General features: G+C 35.8%; 1 protein-coding gene across 1 annotated transcript in view; it reads right to left on the minus strand.

Annotated features, from left to right (window-relative positions):
* Positions 1-4,907: 4,907 nt before the first annotated feature.
* RP2 (RP2 activator of ARL3 GTPase) overlaps positions 4,908-24,671 on the minus strand; it is a 53,412-nt gene continuing 33,648 nt past the window's right edge. Inside the window, exons 3-5 of the mRNA XM_065916387.1 lie at positions 23,718-23,832; positions 8,722-8,807; positions 4,908-7,249 (exon numbers count right to left, since the gene is read on the minus strand). Coding sequence (XP_065772459.1) covers positions 7,166-7,249; positions 8,722-8,807; positions 23,718-23,832 — 285 coding nt within the window. The 3' untranslated portion in view covers positions 4,908-7,165. The remainder of the gene's footprint in view (positions 7,250-8,721; positions 8,808-23,717; positions 23,833-24,671) is intronic.

The raw sequence follows: 24,671 nt of genomic DNA on the forward strand, positions 1-24,671 counted from the left end.
GATAGCTCTAAGGAACTGTTCTGAAGAGGTGGGGGAGGGGCCAGGATATATAGGAGCTTTTGCAAAAAAAAGTAGTTGAACATCGAAAGATTACTGCTAATCACAAAAAATCCAGTTATCTCCAGTTAACGATTTTAGCACTTTTCTGTGTATGGGAAGATGCACTGATCATTGAATTTGTTCCTTTGATAGGCATCTTAACTATCTAGGGCCAGTATCCTGTTTTTCTCCATCTGAATTTCTCTGAGGGTAACCTTGGGGTGGGGGTTGGGGGCTGCAGTGCCTGACAGCTTAATGGTGGGCAACATTGTTGTTTACTGAGATGGCAATCCACATTTTTTGTCCACAGTACGTCAATATGGATCTTTGGTTTTTGCTATGTGAATGCTGTTTCTCTGCCCATCTTTGATCTTCTTCCCCTACCTTTAATGCTTTACACAGTCACCTTGTTTAGACTTTATAACTGCTTGAAGGGCCATATGTATTTTGAAAAATACCCACAAGTAATTTTGATAGGCCCCTCTCTTTGTAATAATGGTTAAGACACAGCCATTTAAACCTCAGCTTTACCACTTACTTGCTATGATAATGCTGGTCTTTAGGGAAAGGAAGCTCAGAGTTACTCTTCTCCTCCCCGACTTCCCTGGACAATCCTGCACGTGTTCTGTTGATGATGATGCCACTCTCATTCCTAAGCTCTCTCGAGGTGGGAAGATGTAAAGAGATAAAGAGGGAGAATAACATCTGAGAGGGACTAAGTGACTTTCCCCACAAGCCCAAAGCAACTAGCTGACTGCCGTTTAACTCAGCACCAGCACCAACAGTGCACCACTTGGGTTTATGCAACACGTTTCCTCATTAAATAAGCTTCCCTGGTGGCTCAGCTGGTAAAGAATCCACCTGCAATGCAGGAGACCTGGGTTCAATCCCTGGGTTGTGAAGATCCCCTGGAGAAGGAAAAGGCTACCCACTCCAGTATTCTAGCCTGGAGAATTCCATGGACTGTAAGTCCATGGGACAGCAAAGAGTCAGACACGACTAAGTGACTTTGAGTTGACTTTCCTCATTAAATAAAACCCGAATATGAACATCAGATGAAAAGTTAAGTCAGAAACTGCTGTGCTCTTATCTGTTTACAATGCATACCACTGATGTTCTTAAAGCTCCCTAGGAGCCTTAGTGGGCAGAGACCCTGGTTACTGTTTCAACACAAAACATGGGGGCAGGGGGCAGGGACTAAATATTGTAGAATGTTTTTATTCCAAAGCCAATCAAGGAGAGTATGTGAAGAGAGGAATTATAGGAAAGACTAAGATCTGATAAAGAGTATTAATAGAATGAAGCACTGGATTATTTCATTCAGTCAGAAACATTTATTAAATGTAATGATCACATTACTGGACCCTATGGGCTTCCCTTGTGGCTCAGCTGGTAAAGGATCTGCCTGCAATGTGGGAGACCTGGGTTTGATCCCTGGGTTGGGAAGATCCCCTGGAGAAGGGAAAGGTTACCCACTCCAGTATTCTGGCCTGGAGAATGCCATGGACTGTACAGTGCATGGGGTTGCAAAGAGTCAGACACAATTGAGCGACTTTCACTTTCACTGGACCCTAAGCTACTCTCTATGAATACAAAGGTTTCTAAGCCTTGATTTTAGTGCTTGAGGAGCTAATAGTCTAGGACAAAGCTTCTCCAACTTTAAGGTGTGTATGAAGTATGTTAGCTGCTTAGTTGTGTTCAACTCTGTGACTCCCTAGATAGTAGCCCACTAGGCTCCTCTGTCCATGGAATTCTCCAGGCAAGAATACTGAAGTGGGTAGCCATTCCCTTCTCCAGGGTGTCATCTCGACCCAGGGATTGAACCCGGGTCTCCTGCATGGTTGGCAGATTCTTTACCATCTGAGTCACAGAGAAGCCTAAATCCCCTGAGTATCTTGTTAAAAGGTATTAATAGAAGCTTGCAGATAAAAAAAATGTTGCCTGCCACTTCAGTAAACAAAGAATATTGCTCATCTTCAAGTCAGCAGTCACTGCAGCTGCCCTCCCACCCCCAGCACGAAGGTGTGCCCTGGGGGAATTCAGGATGGAGGAAAACAGGACACTGATCCTAGATACTTGAGATGTTTATCTAAAGACTGATTTCAATGAGCCCAGACTTTTGCATCTTTCCATACGTAGAAAAGTGCTATTAATAAAATCATTAACCTGGGATATCTACTTTTAGTGATTAGCAGTAATCTTTTGATGTTTGACTACATGTTTGTTTTTTGAACAAAAACTCCTATCTATATGCCCTGACTCCTCCCTGACCTCTTTGGAGCAGTTCCTCAGAGCTGATAGGCTGTCTCCCAGGCTATAGTCCTCAGTAAGGTCTCTGAACAACACACACACACACACACATATTCTTTTTAAAATATTTTCTTTTCCACTATGATTTATCATAGGATACTGAATATAGTTCCCTGTGCTATACAATAGGACCTTGTTGTTTATCCATTCCATATATAATAGGTTACATCTACTAACCCAACCTCCCACTCCATTCCTCCCTCAACCCCCTCCTCCTTGGCAACCACAAGTCTCTTCTCTATGAGTCTGTTTCTGTTCCATAGATAGGTTCATTTGTGTAATATTTTAGATTTCACATGTGATACCATATAGTATTTGCCTTTTTCTGACTTCACTTAGTATGATAATCTCCAGCTGCATCTATGTTGCTGCAAATGGCAGTATTTCATTCTTTTTTATGGCTGAGTAATAAATAGTCCATTGTATATATGTACCACATCCTGTTTATCCATCCATCAGTGGACATTTAGGTTGTTTCTATGTCTTGGCTATTGTGAATAGTGCTGTTATGAACATAGGGGGTGCATGTATCTTTTTGAATTCAAGTCTGAATAAAACATGACTTGGAACTTTTAGGTTGTACCTTTTTTTTTCAATTAACCAGATTATTCAACAGATATGGAGTGGGGCCTGATATTCTAACAAGCTCTAGGTGATACTGATGCTGATGATTCACAGTCCACACTTTTGAGTAGGAAGGGAGGCATGGATAAAGAAACAGAATAAAGTGTTATAGGAAATCTATACAGAGTACTGTGTGAGCACCAAAGAGCAACTATGCTTTTGTGAGTTTGAAAAGGCTTCGTATAGAAAGAGCCTGATGAGCTGAGCCCTGTTCTCTGAGTGATTGCAAGGGGAAAGTCAAGAGGTCTACATTGTAGTTCAGTGATTATGGTTTGAGTTGAACAGTCCATCTAACCTTTCTGAGTCTCAATTTTCTCATCTGTAAAATGAGACTGAAAATGCCCAGACACTTCACAGTCCTAAATGAGATAATTTATTATTTTTGACCACACCACATGGCACGTGGGATCTTAGTTCCCTCACCAGGGGTGGAACCAGTGTCCCCTGCAGTGGAAGCATGGAGTCTTAACCACTGGACTGCCAGGGAAGTCCCAAGATCAATTTTAAAAACACTTAATATTTACTCAGTTTAGAAGTTACAGTGAAATAGTGTAAGAGGTTCTATTAATGAGCCTAACAAATTGACCTACAATTGACAAATGAAACTACATCAATCAATAAGAAAATAGCACTTAAGTCCTAACAGCCTTTTACATGTGTTTTCTCTTATTCAGCTGTCTATTTGTAGGTGGGTATAAACGTTCACAACTGAACTACTTTAAAAGAGAACCATATTCACTTAGTTCAGCACAGTAATACTTAACATCCATAAAGCACCATTTCAAGGCGCTTAACAAACATCAGTTACTTGTCACACCACTTGCAAGTTACTTTTCATTAGTCCAGTTACTAGTGGACAGATTCAGCTGAAATGGAGAAGGGAGGCCCCAGAGGGAGGAGCAGAGCAGAGAGGAGGATGCTGGGGGCTATTTGCTACCTGTGCGCCTGCTCCTTCAACATTTATTCATAAGTGAGAACCTGTCCTGATCAGGAAAACACCAAAACACTAGAAAAGGAAAAAAAAAAACCCCACTGTTTCTGAACACCTTGCTGGAGTTTGCCACTAAAAGCCAAAATGTCAAGGGAGAGAAATGAAGTAAAGGTTTACTGCCTCCCGAGCTGAGTGGGACTGATTGCCCTCCTCCTCAAACACTCTACCAAAAAAGAAACCCAAAACCATTTTCACAAAAAAAGTTTTCATTACTAAAATTAAAATGAAATTTGATTTTTTAAGATTATACTTTTAAAGGATGAAATATTTTCTAGAATGGATTTTGAAAGAGAATCATACCCTAATTACAATATCTTTTCCTATGGAAAACAGAGTTAAAAATGAGAAAAAAAATTTTAAACTCAGCACAGCAAGAATTATTCAATAAGCAGGAAGTAATTTTTGCTGCTGTCTTGTGCAGTTCTGTTTTTTCCCCCAAATGCTCTAAATGTACATGTAGAAGTTTTATACATAGAAATAATAATAATAAATGTTATTTTAAAAACTCACTAATCTGAAGTTTCTCTGATTTATGGGCTGGGAGAGGGAGAAGCTAAATGGAAAGGCTGGTAAATTTGGTAGTAATTTAAAAATAAGGTCTACTTGAATAAATCTGAAAGTATGTCACAATTTGCTATTTTCTCAAATATGGAAGAAAAACATGCCTAATCTTAGTAAGTATTCAATCATAACAAAATGTATCTTTTAACAAAGGGAACATGATACTGGAAATTCCTCAGATTAAAATAGGTTTTATACTTCCTCTGCATTCCTCCAGAGAACTTTGTACACACAATATGGCATACAGTTCATTTCTCATTAATATAAGACAGATTAGACCACTGTATTTTACTTTTATCATTAAAAAAGTTGTGTCATGATCAAATTTTGGTACACATATGAATAAATTTATACTATAGAAGTGCTCTTCAAAAACTAGTGTTAAATCATTTTCATTTTGACAATATTTATTACAAATCACACTTTATAAACACTAGATAAATTACATACAAAAGCTAGACATAAATATATAGAAGTAAAAAGCAGTACTATTGACACACGAGAAATAAGCTAATATAATGTCTAAACATCTATAACTTAATAAAATTACTAAGTTTTCAATGCTAATACATTTGCATGACTTCAAAAGCTATTCAGAAATAAAATGTATAATACTAATTATAATCAAGGTTTAAAGTGATAGAAACAACAATCATAGCACTACTTATTTTTAAAAATCTTTTCAAACATTCAGAAGCAAGAACTGTCCTAAAAGACAAATTAAATTTGGGTAAAGCTCTTACCTAACTGAAGAGTATAAAATTTTAGGCTTTGGTTAATAGACACTAAATTTAGTGGAAACTTTTAAATTAACATCTCCCTTATACGTAATATTCCTGAGTTTTTGCTAAAATACCATAGATAAAGAACTCAGTCTACAGTACTGCATAACATTGTAACATTTTTGGAAGACAAAAAGTATTATGATTTTTAAAACTGTGAATAATGAGATTTAATAATATAATTAAGATTAGAAAGAATATGCTCAATTTAACTTACCTATGAGAAAAATTAATGCCCTCTGACCACTATTTGGCAAAGCTCATTTGTAAATTATGATCAAATTATATTAAACCCATCACTGATTTTTTTTTGCATCTTATAAAATCATTTTGATTTTAATGAGAGGTTATATAGTATAGAATGCTCTTGTAAAAAGACTGAAATGATATGATGCTAATATAAGGTGAAGCACAGGGTAGGTGGTCAACATTATTTATTAGTTTAAAGTGAAAAGTCTTTTAATGTATTATTTCTGAATATTGGACATACAATACAGTAGTTGTAAATGAATCTGAAAATATCTGCAAAGAGTTTAAACATGAAAATAAATTGCTAGTAACAGTAGTAAGAGGAATTTTTACAAGTGATTTTTTTTCAGTCTTAGTTTTATCAAAATAGAATTAAATTTAAAAATAGACCTATGAAAGCTAACTTCCAATTAGCTACTCTGTATGGAGAAGGAAATGGCAACCCACTCCAGTATCCTTGCTTGGGAAATCCCACGGATGGAGGAACCTGGCAGGCTATAGTCTATGGGGTTGCAAGAGTCAGACACGACCAAGTTATTAAGCACACAGCATGTGATGTAGATGGCAGGTTCAGTCCCTTCTCACAAGATCAACCTATCAAAATCTTCTGATTACTTTCCGTTACAACAACCCTCTTAAGTTAGTTTTCCCTGGGCACTGAATCAATGCACCCAAGGACTGGTCCAAGAATGTGGATTTTTAAACAAATCCTGCCCCCTGGTAAATTATTACGTTCAAGTTGATTTGGAAAATAATGCTTTAAAGCAACCAAAATAATCTTTATTAGACTTGAACATTGATTGACAGAAATTTATCTAGCTTCTTAACAATCCGCATAGCTTATCAAGATGCTTAAGTATTTCTTACCTAAAAATGCTGCAAGGTTTTGTTTTAATTCTAAATAGCTCATAAGAGTTGATAAAACAGTAATCACCTTTGTGAACTGCTGGTGATTGGGCTTCTATAGTTTAAGTATTCCATATACCTTTTCCTACCAGGAAGCAGGAGAGTCATCTAGTCTTTAAACAGTTATACCAACATGAGTTACTTGCAAAACTGGTTATCAAGTACCTCATTAATTAAAAAATTCAATTTACAAAGTATTAAGTCAACTCTGTATATAAAATCTCATTTTCCATATTATGGAACTAGGAAGCAAATATTTAACTGGATATGTATACATGAAAAATGTACACAGGTTCATTTTAACTGGTCAGCTAGTAAAGAATCCTTCTAAATTAAAAAAGAAAATGGAAAATATTCTCAAATAAGTATTATAGAGTACTGAGTAAAGTGTAAATTAGAGATTTGAAAGAACATTTAATTGGGATTAAAATAATGAACTGCTAGTCACTTCCGTTTTCTAATAACAGTATCATATGCAGAGAAAACCTACAAGCTCACTGAACTGGGTTAAATGGTTTTTAAGCTGATTAAAACTACTTAATTTAAAACGAACTCTTTCCAAACCTCACATAAATGATGCAGTATTCAACGATTTATTTTAAAAATGACTTTAACAATTTTAGCATCAGTTTTAAAAAAAAGCCATTGCTAACACACAAATTGAAAAGGGCTTAGTACAAAGTCCTTGGTTCCGCATTGCACTTCATATTCCCATCTGTATATCAGCAAAATTGTAGAAGCTGTCTACATCTCCAGGTGCTGTCTCCTTGCTTTCTGATACAAATATCTACGTTAAATGTAATAGAAAAAATAACATATTAGTAATCCCCAAATTCCAAAGCCCACATCCTCCACAAAACAGTCAAAAGCTTGCTATTTAAAAGAAATTCAAGTACATCATTTAATATTTAATCTGGATTTTCTGTAGAACTCATGCAGTATAGTTTCAATTAGCTATGATGTAAATGGAGTTCTTTTAAAAGCATTTATGATATAATTAAAGTCTTTGCTTTATAATACTTTGGTTGTATTTTACTGCTCTTGGAATTTCAGTTTTTAAAATATGTAAACCAATATTATGAAAGCTACTGAATAAAGAGATTTAGGTAAAGAACTCTTAATTTCTTCTATTTTCTGATAAGAATCTCAATAGACCAAGAAGCAAAACTTGAGATTATTTTTTTCAAAGCTGCTAAAGATACTTTACTAATTTTAAATTAACTATTTTCCAAACATCAACAAAGCAGTACTCAATAGAACCCTTCAAAAACAGCTTTTATAAATGTCTGCCAGAAATCAGAGGAGACCTGAGTTTCATTTATCTTTATCATAACTAGTTGAATGACGCTGACAATTTAATCAACCTCTCTGGGCTCCATTTCCACATCTGTAAAATGAGAAAGTTGGATTAGATAATCTTTAACTCATTCAGATCTAAATGCTCCAAATCATATAAACATTTTCTGTTTCCTTTTCTATTCAATCTGATTATATTTGCCCTCTCCCTTAGTACTTGTTGCAATGATCAAATGAGACAAAAGACAAAGTACTTTAAATTAGGCCCATAAGCTAAATCAGACTACAAAACCAAACGTTTCCTCTCAGATATTTATTTAAAAAAATTACATATACTCATTTAATCCTCTTATATGTTTGGTTTCTAAGCTATATTAAGTTAAAATTTGAAATTTTTAGACTCATCAATCACATCTAGAAAACACCTACATGTAATGATTTCTAGATAAAGCTCAAGTTTTGATGAAGTATTACTGAAGCAAATAAAAGTGAACACTGGGCAATAGGCTTGTCCATTTAAAGTATACAATCTGAGAAATGTAACATTTTCAGCATATCACTATTTTTATTTATTTGCCACACTGTGCGGCTTGTGAGGTCTTAGTTCCCTGACCAGGGATGAAACCTATGCTGCCTACACTGGGAGCACAGATTCTTAACCATTGGACCACCAGGGAAGTCCCAACATATCTCTATTTTTAAAAAAGGAAGAACTTGGAGAGACATTTGGTGAGACATTTGACTTTAGAAACATGTATGATTGAGATTTTTAACATGTAGACACTTATTTTGTAAATTTTAAGCTATTAAAATTTCAGTCTGGTAAGGAAAAACCAAAGCTTAGTTCCCAATTGTTTACCAAAAGTTCTAAAAATCATGATGTGCTAAAAGTACTATTTAATTGTAATGAAAAGAGAAGGAAATGAAAGGTTTGATTGAAATATAGTCAATAGTATTTTGTACCTTGGTCCCCCTGAATGTCTCGTTGACAATAAGTTGACATCCTTCTACAGCGCCATCTCCATTGAACTCCAAGGCAATAACAGGACCTATAAGCAAACCCAGGAAATGTCTTATCATGAACACAAATCTATTCTCAAATTAATCTTTTTATTCTTCCTTGAAGAATCTACAGCCTTTTCTTTGGGGGTAAGAGAAAAGAGAGTAAACAGATAGGACACGTCACTTCAGCTACTTCTTACTCTAATCATAAAACAAATTATCATAGAGTCTCATCACATGACAAGTAGCTTCAGTGCCACAACAGGTCTAGTGTCACATTTTTAAGTGTTGTAAATAGTCTGGCTTTTCTGGTTTTCATTCTTTTATGAAAACCATAAAAAGTCTGCTCATTTAGCAGTACAAAAAATAGCTGATAAAATGACAAATAAGATCAAAAGCTATTCAAGTCATTTTGCCAGGCAGCCAGTCTTTCTTCCAACTTTCCTACTTACAGCCAAGTTTTGGGCCACCGATAATGAAGCTAAGCCAAGTAGGAATTGAGGCCAGGTACCAAAAGTCATGATCATCTGAAAGTGTTTTCTTGAATGTACCATAAAACTATATTCTAGAACCAAAAAACAAGTTTTTATTTTTTAATTCTCTGGATAGAACATTTGTGCCTCCTTTTCCATACTTAATTTGATTACTTTTAAACCACCTGTACTTGAAATTCTGGTGTAAAGATTAGTGATTCAGTTTGGGCTTGGATTTAAATGTAGCACTGGCACTACTGGTGTCAAGTTGTTGGCAAACATGGCCATAAGTGAGCCAAACAAAACAAGCCTTTCAATTCAATTAAATTTTTTTCAGTTATATTCCTAATAGATTTGCTCTTTATCTCCCAGTAATGTAGAAGTTCTGACCTCCAGGAAATTACAAATTTCTTGAAAAAAAGACATAAATCTATTAAATAATATGGAACAAGGGAGAATAATGAAGTATTAAGGAATGAAATACTAAGATGAATGTAGACATGTGCCTCAGAACAAGGCACAAGAAGGAGAGAAAAGGGCTTGTGATTTAAAACAGACAACAAATACAGAAAAGGCAGGCTATGTCACAGTCAACTATACAATTAGATAGAGTGAACAAGTTTAAGGGTGAGTTTTGACAGCATCACAGTATGTAGATCAAGATAGATGCTGAGTAACGAAGATAACTGAGGAATATTTTCTCAGGACAAAAAAATGGATGAGTCTATGTCTGAGGCAAGAAATGAGTAAGATCAACCTGGAATATCTTGTTGAGCCAAAAAACAATCAGGCTATCAAAGACCAATAGGGTTTTATCAAAAGGATATAGGAGCCAGCTTGAAGAGGCTACTAATGGCCAAAGATGATACATAGTGAGATCATAAGGAATAGTGATGGCAATTTATTAGAACATACTGAATACATAAAGTCATGAGCTCATAATAACATTCAAAAAAGACACAAAATTCATTGGACACCATTGAAGGTTGCTAGGGCACCAACTTTTTTATTGATGTTTAATGATTTTTCCTTTATTTACTCTGCATTTCTGATATGATGCATATTTCAAGTTAGTCAAATAGCTCAGTGTACGAGAAGTTCTGTTAATATCCATTAATAAATGCAGAGGTAGTGACACAATTAGAAAATGATCATTCTGAAACTGTTAATAAAATACCTGGATCAGGCAACAATCATCACTGGCTTTAGCATCCCACAGGGAAGACTGACAGGAAGCTACAATAAAAAGATTGTCACCACCTGAGCCTAAGAATCTTAGCATCACTACAAGTACAACAATCAAACATTATGTGCCTTCTCATTACAGAAGAGAGTACAACCTGTGAAATATTTTTGCTCTTCATCCCCCCGCCCCCAAAAATACTCCTTAAACCTAAGTGTAAACAAGGCTTTGATTTAACTTCTAATCCACAAGAACTACAGAAGGACAAATTAAACAAACCCATTCATACTATGGGACAACTGACCAGGTTTCTTTTACAAGACAAAGGCATGAAACAAACAGGGGATGGGGAACACCTGTTTCTGATTAAGAGTGATATAAGATACAAAACAACCACATCCAGTGAGTGAGGAGGCAAATTTTAGATCTGGATCAAATTAATTGTAAAAATACATAAAGAATGTTTTTAGACAATTAGGGAAATTTGAATATGGACTAGTCAGTAGATATTAAGAAATTGTTAATCATGTTGGATGTGATAATACAGACCATTTAGGAGAACATTTGTGTAGTATATAAATTATATATTTATTTTAAAAGAAAACATTCATTTTTAACTTCATTTTGTTTAAGACAAACACTGAAATATTTAGGGATGAAATGACAAGACATATCAAAACTTGATTAAAATACTTCAGCAGAAAAGAATACAGATTATTTTTAAAAGTATGGCAAAAAGTTGATAAAACTAGGGTATGGGTACACATGGAGTCATTGGAAGATACTTTAGAGTAGAGATAGTACATACAGAAATTTGCAAAAAAAAGTTTAAAAAAGCATTTTAAACTGAATAAATATTGAACTAAAAAGAAAAAGTTGATAATGTAGGGTTTCCAGTTTTGCAGAGAATGGAAAGTTTTAATTAAGGTAGAATGGAATATGCTTTTATTCAGGATCACTAAAAGATATATATATATATACATACACACACACACACATATATAAAAAGTCAGACAGTTATTACTAAAAGTTTCCGCATTCTACAAAGACAATAACATCTAGAATTCAGAAATACAGTTTTGGTAGAATTACCCAAGCATGTAACTTGGTTGCTATCCTTTGAATAGAACATTAAGAACCTCTGATAAGTGACTTAATCTGCCAACAAAGAAACATCAACCAAAAAGGCGGACAAGTGTATCAATTTTGATTAACGTGTGTGCATTATCCTAGATTTAAAAAAAAAACTACACCACCAACAATGTCGTTTTTAAGCAGTTCTAGTCATCTCTAGTCATCTAATGACAAGGACTACAATGACTTCAAAGTGATTACTTCAAGTGATTATTTCAAACTGAATTATGAGGTCAAGTAGATCACTGGTCATGTTTTTAGTGTTTTAATGTGACTGTCTTATCAAATAGCTTGTAGTAGCTTTAAATCTAAATATTTGAACTGTCATGAAAAAAATGTGAGACTCTGAAGTAAACAAAAATGATTTCTGGATATCCTATCTAATGAACTCTGTGTTATTTAACATGACCTTGGAACAAGCCATTATCACGTTTCAGTTAGATTACAGCAACAGCCTCCCAGCTGGTCTCTCCGTTTTTCTCTTAGAGTAACCAAAATGATAAAAGCTACATTTTAAAGGGACCATGGCATTCCTATGCTCTAAAACCTCCAGTAAAATATGTCTATATTTTTCTTATTTTTAATTGTTCTAAAAATAATGGACAGTTTAGGGAGCAGTTGTCTCAGGATTACCTGAGACGCTGTCTCTCAGGCTTGAAGTCCTTAAACTTTCCACCCAAATAAAACACAACTCTTAACATTTAGGTTGTGGATATATTTTTCTAGTTGACACTTAAAATTTTTATTTATTTACTTGGCTGCTCTGGGTCTTACTTGCAGCATGTGAACTCTAAATTGTGGCATGTAGATCTCATTCCCTGCCCAGGGATCAAACCCAGGCCCCCTACATTGGGAGTGTGGAATCTTGGCCACTGGGCCACCATGGAAGTCCCTTATTGAACTTAAGGTTCCAATTCTCACAAATATGGATCAATTTGTACCACAGAAGGACAGTGAATGTGAAAAAGAAGAACTGCAGAAAGAACCTGAGGACAATGAACATGAAAAAGAACTGCAGAAAAACTTGAGGACAGTGAACATGAAAAAGAAGAGCTGCAGAAGAAACTTGGTTTTACCATACACATGCATAGCTTAATATTCAACAACAGAATCAAGACAGAACTCTAAGCAGAAACTTAGAGTTATTTATTTGTAATGCTGCTCCTCACTGTTATTTCCTATAAAACCCATTTGCCTACAACCAGAGAAACTGATCTTATTCCTTTCAATTGAAGGATACCATCAAGTTTTCCTGGTATCACTTTTCTTGAAACTTAAGTCTGCAATTGTCTCAAGGCAGAATGCCAAGATCATCAGGGGACTCAATTTGTCTCTCTCTACTTAGAGAAACACATTCTAAAAAGGATTCTGAAAATGACATTTTACATTTATTTCAATAATTTGAAAATTATTTCAGAAAAGATATACAGAGAGCTTACTACAAATTGTTAATTTCATTTTTTATAAAGAAAGATTATAGTTAGGAGTGCACGATAACTGTTAAAGAATTTTTTCCAAAGTTAAAAAAGAATATTTGACTAACAGTCTTTGAGAAAAATAGTTCATATATCACACTGATTCCCTCTTTTATTGAGAAGCTCTCTTGAAGTCATGTAAGAATCTTTGAAAGAGAAATAATGCATAATTCAGGGAGAAGGGAGGGAAGAGAAGGGCAGTAGAAAAGAAAGAAGAGGAACAAAATAGAGAAAACCAGTAGGAAATGCTGGCAACTGTGGAGAAGGAGGAACAGTAAGGGGGAAAAGGAGAAAAGAAGAGAAGAGGAGTAAGAAGAAGAAGAAATGGAGGAAACAATGCTACTTCATCTCTAAGATTGTGAATAAGGCTTGTCCAGAACTCTCATTATACTTGTGTTGAAGCTTGTATTATCAAAAAAGAAGAAAATAAACCCAGCATAAATGACACGAGAAACAAACAAATGGTAAATGAAAGTATTTAGAAATAACGATGGTAAAAAGTTTAAAACAGTAGGATGAATATAAAAAAGAAAAATAAAAACTAACTTTTTCTTCCATTAGTGAATTAGTGAAGTCGCTCAGTTGTGTCCGACTCTTTGTGACCCCATGGACTGTAGCCTACCAGGCTCTTCTGTCCATGGGATTCTCCAGGCAAGAATACTGGAGTGGGTTGCCATTTCCTTCTCCAGGGGATGTTCCCGACCCAGGGATCAAACCCAGGTCTCCCGCATTGCAGGCAGACGCTTTAACCTCTGAGCCAGCAGGGAAGCCCAATAAGCTTTCTTTAAAACTTAAATAAATGGCTTCCCTGGTGGTTCAGTGGTTAAGAATCTGCCTTGCAACCGTGCAAAGGACACTGGTTTGATCCCTGGTCCGGGAAGATTCCACATGTTGCAAGGCAATTGAGCCCACTTGCCTAGCATATGTGCTCTGCAACAAGAGAAACCCCTGCAATGAGAAGTCCTGACACTGCAACTAGAGAGTAGCCCTCACTCGCCAAAACTGGAGAAAGCCCTTGTGTAGCAACAAAGACTTAGTGCAGCCAAAAATAAATAAATATTTTTAAAAACTTAAAAAAATGAAATAAAGAGTATAGTTATTCAACACTGAGATCACACTTGCAAGTACCTCCATTTTTTCCACTGAGGGATATTTTACATATTCCTTTTATTTTACATTTCTCTAATAATGAAGGGTGTTGAGTTCCTCACTTACTTATTTGTACTGTGAATACTTCATATCCATTGCTTCTTTTTCTTGGACTTTTGGATTCTCTTTGCTGATTAGTAGTGTATATAAGTCACAGAAATAAGGCCTTTATATGTGATATTATGTACAAATGATCAAAGCATATCTAGAATTTGTTCCCTTCTCTCCACCTCTTCCCACGACAATGGTCTTACTGGACAATATTTCTCTCCTGAGTGACTACAATAATCTTGCAACCTTATTTCTTATTTCTGCTGAAAAGATATTAGATGCCCAGAAGCGTTTCTGTGGTTAGGGGATTAACAGCAGACAACTCTTGTAGAGGGATAACTTCTGATAAATAAAATGTGTTCTTGAATGTCTATTAAAATCTTTGAGAACAAGAAAAAAATAACTGACAGTTTAATAATGTGAACAATGCATTAGGTGTTTGTAGCATACATAATAGTAAAACATATAGCAATGACACAAGGATAGGAAGGAAGATTTGAGAATATGATGTTATTAGGTCCTTATAAACTACAAGCAATGTGGTATAATACTATTATAAAGTGAAAGTGAAAGTCACTCAGTCGTGTCCGACTCTTTGCGACCCCATGGACTATACAGTCCATGGAATTCTCCAGGCCAGAATACTGGGGTGGGTAGCCTTTCCCTTCTCCAAAGGATCTTCTCAACCCAGGGATCAAACCCAGGTCTCCCTGATTGCAGGTGGATTCCTTCAACTGAGCCACAAGGGAAGCCCAAGGATACTGGAGAAATTATTTAGATATGTATACTGTAAAACCAAAGGTGACCATTAAAGAAGAGTTAGGAATAGAAGTATAAATAAATTAGTCAATAGGGGAGGTAAAATTAAAAGTTATTTTATTAAAAAAACCCAATTAAACAGAAAAAGAGTTAACAAAAAACAAAGAACAAATGGAACAGAAAGCAGCTAGCAAGATGATAGATGTTGATCCAGCTATAACAATCTCTTTCAATATGAATGGTGCCAACGCAGCAGTTAAAAGACAGAGACTGTCAGATTGGACTGAAAAGCAAGAACAAACTATACACTGTCTAAAAAAAATTCATTTTAGATACACAGATTTTGATAAGTTAAAAGAAAATGGATAAAAATATATGATGAAACACTAATAACCAAACAAAACTGCAGTAGTTGTAATTCAGACGAAGCAGATTCAGGACAAGGAAGATTATCAGAGACAAAGAGGGACATTACATAATGATAAATTACATCTTTAAGAAGATGTAATTCTAGATGTGTATGTACCTAAAAACAGAGTTTCAAAATTCATAAGGCAAAATCTGATAGGATTTGAAAAAAGAAATAGACAAGCGCACAATTATAGTTGAAGACTTTGACACTGTTCTCTCTTTAATTTATAGAACAAATAAGCAGAAATCAGTAAGGATACAGATGACCTGAATAGCACCATCAATCAAACCAATCTAGTGGACATTTACAGAACATTTCATTAAATGAAAGCAGATTATACATTCTTCTCACATACACACAGACTAGGAAGAACCTTAACTTTTTAAAGAAAATAGAAACCATACAATGTGTATTTTAAGACCATAAGAGCATTAATCTAGAAATCAATAATAGAAACATATCTGGACAATCTCTCAAATGTTGAGAAAATAAACGTTATACTACTAAATAATCCATGGATCAAATGGAAAGTCTCAAGGGAAACTACTACATCAGGGATCAGCACACACTTTCTGTAAAGGCCAGATGGGAAACATTTTAGGCTTAGGGTCTAAATACAATGTTTGCCACAACTAATCATTTCTGTAGCAGAGATACAGCAGCAAAACATAATAAATAAACAAGTGTGGTTGTGTTCTGATAAAACTTCATTTACGAAATATACAGTAGGCCATACTTTGCCAAACCCTGAGTTAAATGAAAATAAATCATATCAAAATTGGCAGGATGCAGCTACAGTAGCACTTAAAGGAAAATTTCTAACACAAAATACATATACAGTCAATCTTCATTATTTGCAGCTGCCTTATTTGCTAATTGCTTACTTGGTAAAATTTATTTTACCAAACAGGTAAAATATTTTACCTAATATCAATACTTGCACTTTTTTCATGGTCATTCATGGACGTATACAAAGTGGCAAAAAATATGAGCTGCCTCACATCCATGCTCCAAGGTAAATTAGAACAAAGTGATGCTCTGCCTTCTTGTTTAAGCATTCATTCTGTAAACAAGTGGCTTTTTCGCAGTAGTCCATTTAGTACCGCATTTTTATATGTTTTGTTGGTAATATTCGTATTTAAAATGGCCTTTAAATGTAGTGACCAAGTCATGTTCTTAAGCTTAGGAAATCTGTGATGTGCCTTACAGAGAAAATATCTGTTAATAGTAGAGAAGCTTCATTCAGGTACAAGTTATAGTGCTGTTGGCTGTGAGTTCAAATGTTAATGAATCAAAAAAATATACTAAATGAGGGCTTTAAACAGAAATACACATACAACAAGGTTATACTGATTGGTTGAAAGAAATGCTGTGACCAGAGACTTGCAGGAACCTAGCCCTACATTTCTCCTAGGAGTAGCAGTTCAGTACTCACTGATTTCAATGTTCACAGCAAATTTATAGAACATATTTACTGTGAATAATGAGAATTACTCTATTAGAAAAGACAAAACCAGTAATGCAAACTAAAACCTCAAGAAACTAGAGAAAGAAGAGCAAATAAAACCTAAAGCAAATAAAAAGTAAATATGTATTAGAGAAGGAACCAATGAAACTTAAAAGAGAAATAGAGAAAATCAATAAAACAGAGTTCTTTCTTTGAAATTATCAATGAAAGTGATAAACTCTATCAAGGCCAATGTGAGAGGGAGAAGCCTCAAATCACCAATAGGAGTATAAGAAGGACATCACTACTGATTCTGCATACATTAATAAGAATAAGGAAATACTATAAATTCTACACCTATAAATTTGATAGCTCAGATGAAATGATTCTCCAAAAGACAAAAACTATCAAAAATCACCCAAGATGAAAAATACATCTTGATCTCTATATGTAAGTCGGTGATTTAAATTATTTATATATAGTAATATATAAATAATTTAAATCACCGACTCGATGGACATGAGTTTCAGTAAACTCCGGGAGTTTGTGTTGGACAGGGAGGCCTGGCGTGCTGTGATTCATGGGGTCACAAAGAGTCGGACACGACTGAGTGACTGAACTGAACTGAACTGATAGCTAGAAATCTTCCCCTCAAGTCTTCAGGCCCAGATGGTTTTGCTGGCAAATTCAACCAGACATTTAAGGAAAAAAATGATACTAGTTCTCTATAATCTCTCCAAGATAACAGAAGAGGAAGGATACTGCTCAACTCATTTTATGAGGCCAGCATTACCCTAATATCAAAGCCAGACAAAGATACTACAAGAAAAGAAAACCACAGACACAGTATGCTTCATGAACAAAGATGTAAAAATTCTCAATTAGCAAATTGGATCCAGCAATATATGAAAGGAATAAAACATCATGATTAAGGGCATACATCTCAGTAATATAAGGCTGGTATGACATTAAAAATTAACAAAAGTCACTGACCAGATTAAATGACTCAATAATTTAAAAAAATATGGTCATCTCAATAAATGCAGAAAAAGAATTTAACGAAATTCAATATCCATGTGTGATAAAAACTTAACAAACCAGGAATATAATGAAACTCCCTCAGTCTAAAAAAAGGTATATTTGAAAAAAAATTGTAACTAACATCATTCTTAATGGTGAGACTGAACACTTTTATCCTGAGATCAGGAACATGGCAGAGATGTCTTCTTCTCACTAGTTTATACAACAAGACCTAGCCAACACAATAAAGCCAGAAATAGGAAAAAAAAAAGGCATGTCAAAGAGACAGAGGAATTAACCTAAAAGAGCTCCCAAAGAGTAAAATTGGAACAATTTAATAGTATTGGACTATAACCCAAAGAATAAAATACGTATCTATGAGTCCCTACTGACAGACATATATGACTGAATAAATAAATGGGAGAGAAGGGACAAATCTTTTGTACAGAATTCCAAATAATGTATGTAGACGCTCCTCTCTCTAGGAGGTGATGCTTAATTCCTTCTTCTTGAGTGTAGACTTGTCTTAGAGATCCAACTTCCAAAAAACATAGAAAGAACTTCCAAAGAGTATAGAAAGGGGAAAAAAGGAACTTTACAGTGTTTAAGAAACCTGGCAGATACCACCTGAACCAAATCACTAAGGGCAACATCACCAGCATTAAGTTATGTTGCTATCACGTGCCCTATGGTGTGGTGTGATGTGATGTGATGTGATGTGATAAGAAAGGCACTTCACCTCTCCTCCAAAACTCAAAACCCCAGTATAACCAGAGAAAACACCAAGACACACACAAATTGAGGGACATTCTACAAAATAATTTACTAGTACTGTTCAAATATTTCAAAGTTATGAAAAACAAGGAAAGACTAAGGAACTGTTATAGATTAGAAGAGATTAGGAGATATGATGACTAAATGCAATGTGGGATGTTGAATTAAATTCTGGAACAGAAAAAGGACATAAGTGAAAAAAAAAAAATCCGGTGAAATTTGAACAAGGTTTATAGCTTGAATAAAGAGTATTTTACCAATGTAAAGTTTTGACAAAGGTACCATGCTTATGTTAACATAAGAGGAAGGTAAGTAGTAAACTCTCTGTACTACCTTTGTAACTTTTCTGAAAGTCTAAAATTATTCCAATATAGAGTTTATTAAAAAAAATAGAAATGTCTAGTAGATTCTCATCTCAGTCAAACTAGAAGCCAAAGTCTCTACAGTGGCTCACATGGCCCTATATTATCTGATTCTTCCTTTACTACTTCTCATATCTCATCTATGTTTGCTGAATAAATGAATGAATGATCCTTTAAAACAAAGGAACCCAAATCTGACTAAGCATCAGAACCATACAGGGAACTTTGTAAAATGCAGATGCCAAGGGAGTATTTCAGAGATATTTGAATCAAGTCCTGAAGTGGGAGTTGGAAATGTAAATCTTTAATAGTACCCCATGCAGTTCTGAGAATCAGTCAGATTCGAAATATTCTCAGGATGAAAAACACAATGAATTCTCTCATTAAGCTGTCAAATAGCTTCATTAATTGAAAGGAAATAATTGTGACTACTTTAACTGATGATGAAAATTTAGAGACTCTAAAATAAAAACTATTTGAAATAAAAGCAAAATTTCCAAAGGGTAAGTCCACTCCCCTCCCCTCTCAGAACAGTGGTTTGCAACTGGGGGCAATTTAGCCCCTGAAGGGGCATTTGGCAATGTCTGGAAACACTTTTGGTTGCCATAATTGGGGTAGTGTGCTACTGGCATCTAGTCAGTAGCAGCCAAGGATGTTGCTAAACATCCTATAATGTACAGGACAACCCATCACAGCAAAGAATTATCTAAAATATCAAATAGTGGTGAGGTTGAGAAACTCTCCTTAGAATGACTGATGGCCACTTTTACATAAAGACCCAATGCCTCCAACACCTACAGGAATATCTCCACGGACAGCCTGTTCATTATTCCATATAAATCAATGCACTACTGGGCAGCTTAAAATTTTTGCCCAACTTTTATTTTGAAAAATTTCAGATATTATAGAAAAGTTGGAAGAATGACAAACATCCATTTGCTCTTCACTTGCATGCATGTTAAGTCGCTTCAGTCGTGTCCAACTCTTTGCAACCCTATGGACTATAGCCTACCAGGCTCCTCTGGCCATGGGATTCTCAAGGCAAGAATACTAGAGTGGGTTGCCATGCCCTCCTCCAGGGCATCTTCCTGACACAGGGGTAGAACTCACGTCTCTTACATCTCCTGCACTGGCAGGCAGGTTCTTTATCACTAGCACCACCTGGGAAGCCCTTGCTCTTCACCTATACCCATCAAATGCTAACATTTAGCCACATTTGCTTTGCCACACACTATACACATACACACACATGCACAGAGACATGCACAAACACACACTTTGCATTGCTGAACCATTTGAAAATAGTAGATATCATAACACTTCAGCATGCATCTCCTATATAAATGACCACAATACTATTATCATACTTAAGGCTACAGCAATAATTCCATAATATCATCTTCAAAATTCCCCAGTTGTCCCCAAAATGACTTTAACAACTTTAGAGTTCACCCCACCCTAATTCAAAATCCAATTAAGGTTCATTCCTTTCATTAGTTGTTAGGTTTTGTTTAATCCAGAACAGTTCCCCCCTTGTTTATTTCCAAGGATGTTGTCTGCAGAGTCCTCGCAAGTTACCTTGTAAAATGTCTTCCATTTTTGATTTGTCCCATTGTTCCCTCATGGTGTCATTTAACATGTCTCCAGATTTCCTTTATTCCTTATAAACTAGAAGGTAAGTCTGGGCTCAATTAGATTCAGGTAAAATATTTTTGGCAAGAATACTTCACAGATAATGTATATTATTGCCATCACATCAGGGGAAATACAATGCCAGGTTGCTCTGCCATCACTGATGCTAAGTACCCTGATGTAAAGGTACAGTTCCCATTTGAATTAGAATGTGTGTATCCTACTTCTCATCAACTTTTACCCCAATAATTTTAGCATTCATTGATAACCTTTGAATTAATTATTGCATCAGGGTTTGGAAAATAGTGATTTCTGAAGTCTATCATTCTATGTTTATTAGCCCACAGTATTCTGTAAAGAGCAGAAGAGCTTTCCCTATTCCCTCTCTCCCTGCCCACCCTTTTGTTTGATGCTTGTGTGTGTGTGTGTGTGTGTGTCTCTGTGTGTGTGTGTGTGTGTGTGTGTGTGTGTGTGTGTGTGTATGTGTTATTCGCTCAGTCGTGTCTGACTCTTTGCGACCCCATGGGTGACCCGCCAGGCTCCTCTGTCCAGGAAATTTTCCAGGCAAGAGTACTGGAGTTGCCATTCCCTTCTCCAGGTGCTTAATACACATTTATTAACTGAATATATTAAATACTATTGATTTTTCAAATTAGATAAAAAGCATGGGCTGATGAATTTTATAGAGATATTCCTCAGATTATAAAAACAAATTTTAAACAGATGATTTGTTTGTGATTACCTAGATGAGAAACTGATTATTACTGTGAGACCATTTGGGGTCCTGGAGAACTGGTCATTTCAAGCTAATGGAAGAGTGCGTCCCTGGTGGCTCAGATGGTAAAGAATCTGCCCACAATGCAGGAAACCCAGGTTCAATCCCTGACTTGGAAAGATCCCCTGGAGAAGGGAATGGCAACCCACTCCAGTGTTCTTGCCTGGAGAATTCCATGGACAGAGGAGCCTGGTGGGTTACAGTCCATGGGGTCACAAAGAGTTGTACACGACTGAGTGACTAACACATACATAAGAAGCTTCTGGATCATGGGAATATCTAGCAGTCATTCATGATATTCATGTAGACCATACAGTTAGGTAGATTCCAAGCTGACTGGGTATGCTGGTCCATGGTTCCAGTGCCAATTTCCTCTCTCCTCTTTTTTATTACCACTATGGATGCATGAATTTCTGTTGTTGTTAAATCAATTTCTTTCATTATTGTGGGCGTTTTTTTTTGGGGGGGGGCACATCACATGACATGTGGGATCTTAGTTTCCTAAACAGGGATTGAACCCACACTCCCTACTTCATTATGCTTTTGATGCTCAAATTGTCCCAAATTTGACCAGTGGAAATTCCTTGAGATTCCTTTAAACCGACACCTGTGACCTTTTGACATGGCCTCATTGGTCTCTGACTATTTCCTATGGACATCTCTGATTTTAAAAGCTGTTTATATATTTATTTGCTGGAATTCTTAAAACATCTGTCCATTAGTTTGAGTTCTACTTTTTGCAGGAACAGAACACTTCTTCCATGTGGAATGTTATGTGACTTAAAAACACATACTATGGTTGGGTTAGAGCAATTCTATGAAACCACTTCACTAACATTACACGAGCATATAAATCATTAATTTAGGTCTATTCATATGCCCACTTCATTCCTAATCCTCACACTTTAAGATGTCTATTACACTTATTATTTGATTCAATTTTCTGAAAGCTGCTAAGGGTTTAAAGATTTATTTTCAAGGTTCCATCAGAATGCTCCTGTATCAATAAGGCTGCATCAAAGGAGCCAGGTCATAATTTCCTATATATAATCTGGGATAGATTCATACACTGGTTAGAGACAGTCTATGGTACTACCAGAGGAGTCACAAAAGTATATAAAATATACTGTATTAATACTTAAGGGCTGAATCACACCCAGCATTAGTTATTAAGATTACCCTAACAATCCTCCAATATTTTTCTATAGCTTTTTGCAGTTTATTACAACTTATTTATACATAAAGAGCATATGAATACGGATGTGCCCCCTTTCCAGGGTATATCCAATCATCATTATGTATTATTACATATTTTGCTCAGGCCAGTCAAGAAAAGCCTGATGAGCCTTCAGCAAACAATATCCCTGCTCTGACTGATGAACTCTGTTTTCTAGAATCAGGACACCTTCAAATACATGGAGACAAACAGCAACACTTCAGGAGTACATATGAACTCTAGTTCCTCTGTTTGTAGACATATTTCCAGCATCTGAAATTTACTGGTGGCATTTGCCCACTGGGGAAAACAATTCTAATTATGCATAGAAACATAATCAATCATGTTAAGTACACAGAATGGCATGCCCTTTGATTTATATTTCTTATTTCTTTTCCAGTATGGTCAAAGCACACTCACTGAAGGCAGAAAGAATCCTTATCGAGTGCTTTATAACTGGCAGGGAGAAGGAAATGATCACTCACTATAGTATAATAATACAACAATAATAAAATAATAATTAAACATGATAAAATACATAATAATAAAATATGACTTTCAAGAACTAAGATGATAGAAAAGGGGAGGGAAAAATCCTAATGCCTAATGTCTAGTTGCAGGGTGGGTTGCAGATCAGTGGTAAAGCATGTGCTTCACACGTATGAGGTCCCTTCCATCTGTCTTTGGGACTTCCCTGGTGGCTTAGATGGTAAAGAATCTGTCTGCAATGTGGAAGACCCAGGTTTGATCCTTGGGTAGGGAAGATCACTGGAGAAGGGAATGGCAACCCATTCCAGTATTCTTGCCTGGAGAATTCCATGGACAGAGGAGCCTGGCAGGCTACAGTCCATGGGGTCAAAAAGAGACATGTCTGAGAGACTAACACTTTCACTTTTCACTTCACTAATGTCTAGTTAATTATATATAGCATTTTGAATGATGTGAAATTTTGACATTTCTGAATGGTAACAGGAAAAAACATAAAACAAATGACAAAGAGAAGACAATTTAAGAGAAATACTAAAGGCAAGAGTAAGTCAAAACAGCAGTTTAAGAGAATAGCCACAAAAAATATACCAATCATACAGAAGGTACCTTTGTTCAAAAGAGGAAGGAAGTCAGGTGCTTTTTCATGAAAAACCCTTTGAGCATCTTCGGCTTTCATTGACACCTCCTTTGTCTGAACTAGGAAAAAGCCTTTAGCAACCATCTGTGGGAAATAAAATTTCATTCAGATTTTAAAACAACCTGAGGCTAAAACAATGTTTTCCTATTCTACAATTTTTCTATATAAAATGCAACACAGCACTCTGATTTTCATTTTAGTTAGAACTGTAATTCAGGGTGTTTACTGTCACAAGGAGAAGGCAATGACACCCCACTCCAGTACTCTTGCCTAGAAAATCCTATGGACAGAGGAGCCTGGTAGGCTGCAGTCCAAGGGGTCACTAAGAGTCGGACACGACTGAGCAACTTCACTTTCACTTTTCACTTTCATGCATTGGAGAAGGCAATGGCAACCCACTCCAGTGTTCTTGCCTGGAGAATCCCAGGGACGGGGGAGCCTGGTGGGCTGCCATCTACGGGGTCTCATAGAGTCGGACACGACTGAAACGACTTAGCAGCAGCAGCACTGTAACAAGTTTTCACATAATAAAATATGACTTTCAAGAACTAAGATGATAGAACAGGGGAGGGAAAAATCCCCTGATTTTTTTACAATGAGTACACATTTTTTTAAAACATGCAAATGCAATTGTGTGATAATAATTTTCATCCATCTTGGGCAAATATTTAGGAATAGAACTGTTCAGTCATATATACAATGAGTACACATTAATTTTAAGATAAGATACAACTATGAAAATAGTTTTTAAAAATGCAAAATTACGGAGAGTGTAACATGGAAACTTACATTACCATATGTAAAATAGATAGCCAATGGGAATTTGCTATATGTCTCAGGAAACTCAAACAGGGGTTCTGTATCAACTTAGTGGGGTGGAATGGGGAGGGAGATGGGAGGAAGGTTCAAAAGGGAGGGGATAT

The sequence above is a fragment of the Muntiacus reevesi genome, chromosome X (genome assembly GCF_963930625.1).
Source record: "Muntiacus reevesi chromosome X, mMunRee1.1, whole genome shotgun sequence".
Taxonomy (NCBI): Eukaryota; Metazoa; Chordata; class Mammalia; order Artiodactyla; family Cervidae; genus Muntiacus; species Muntiacus reevesi.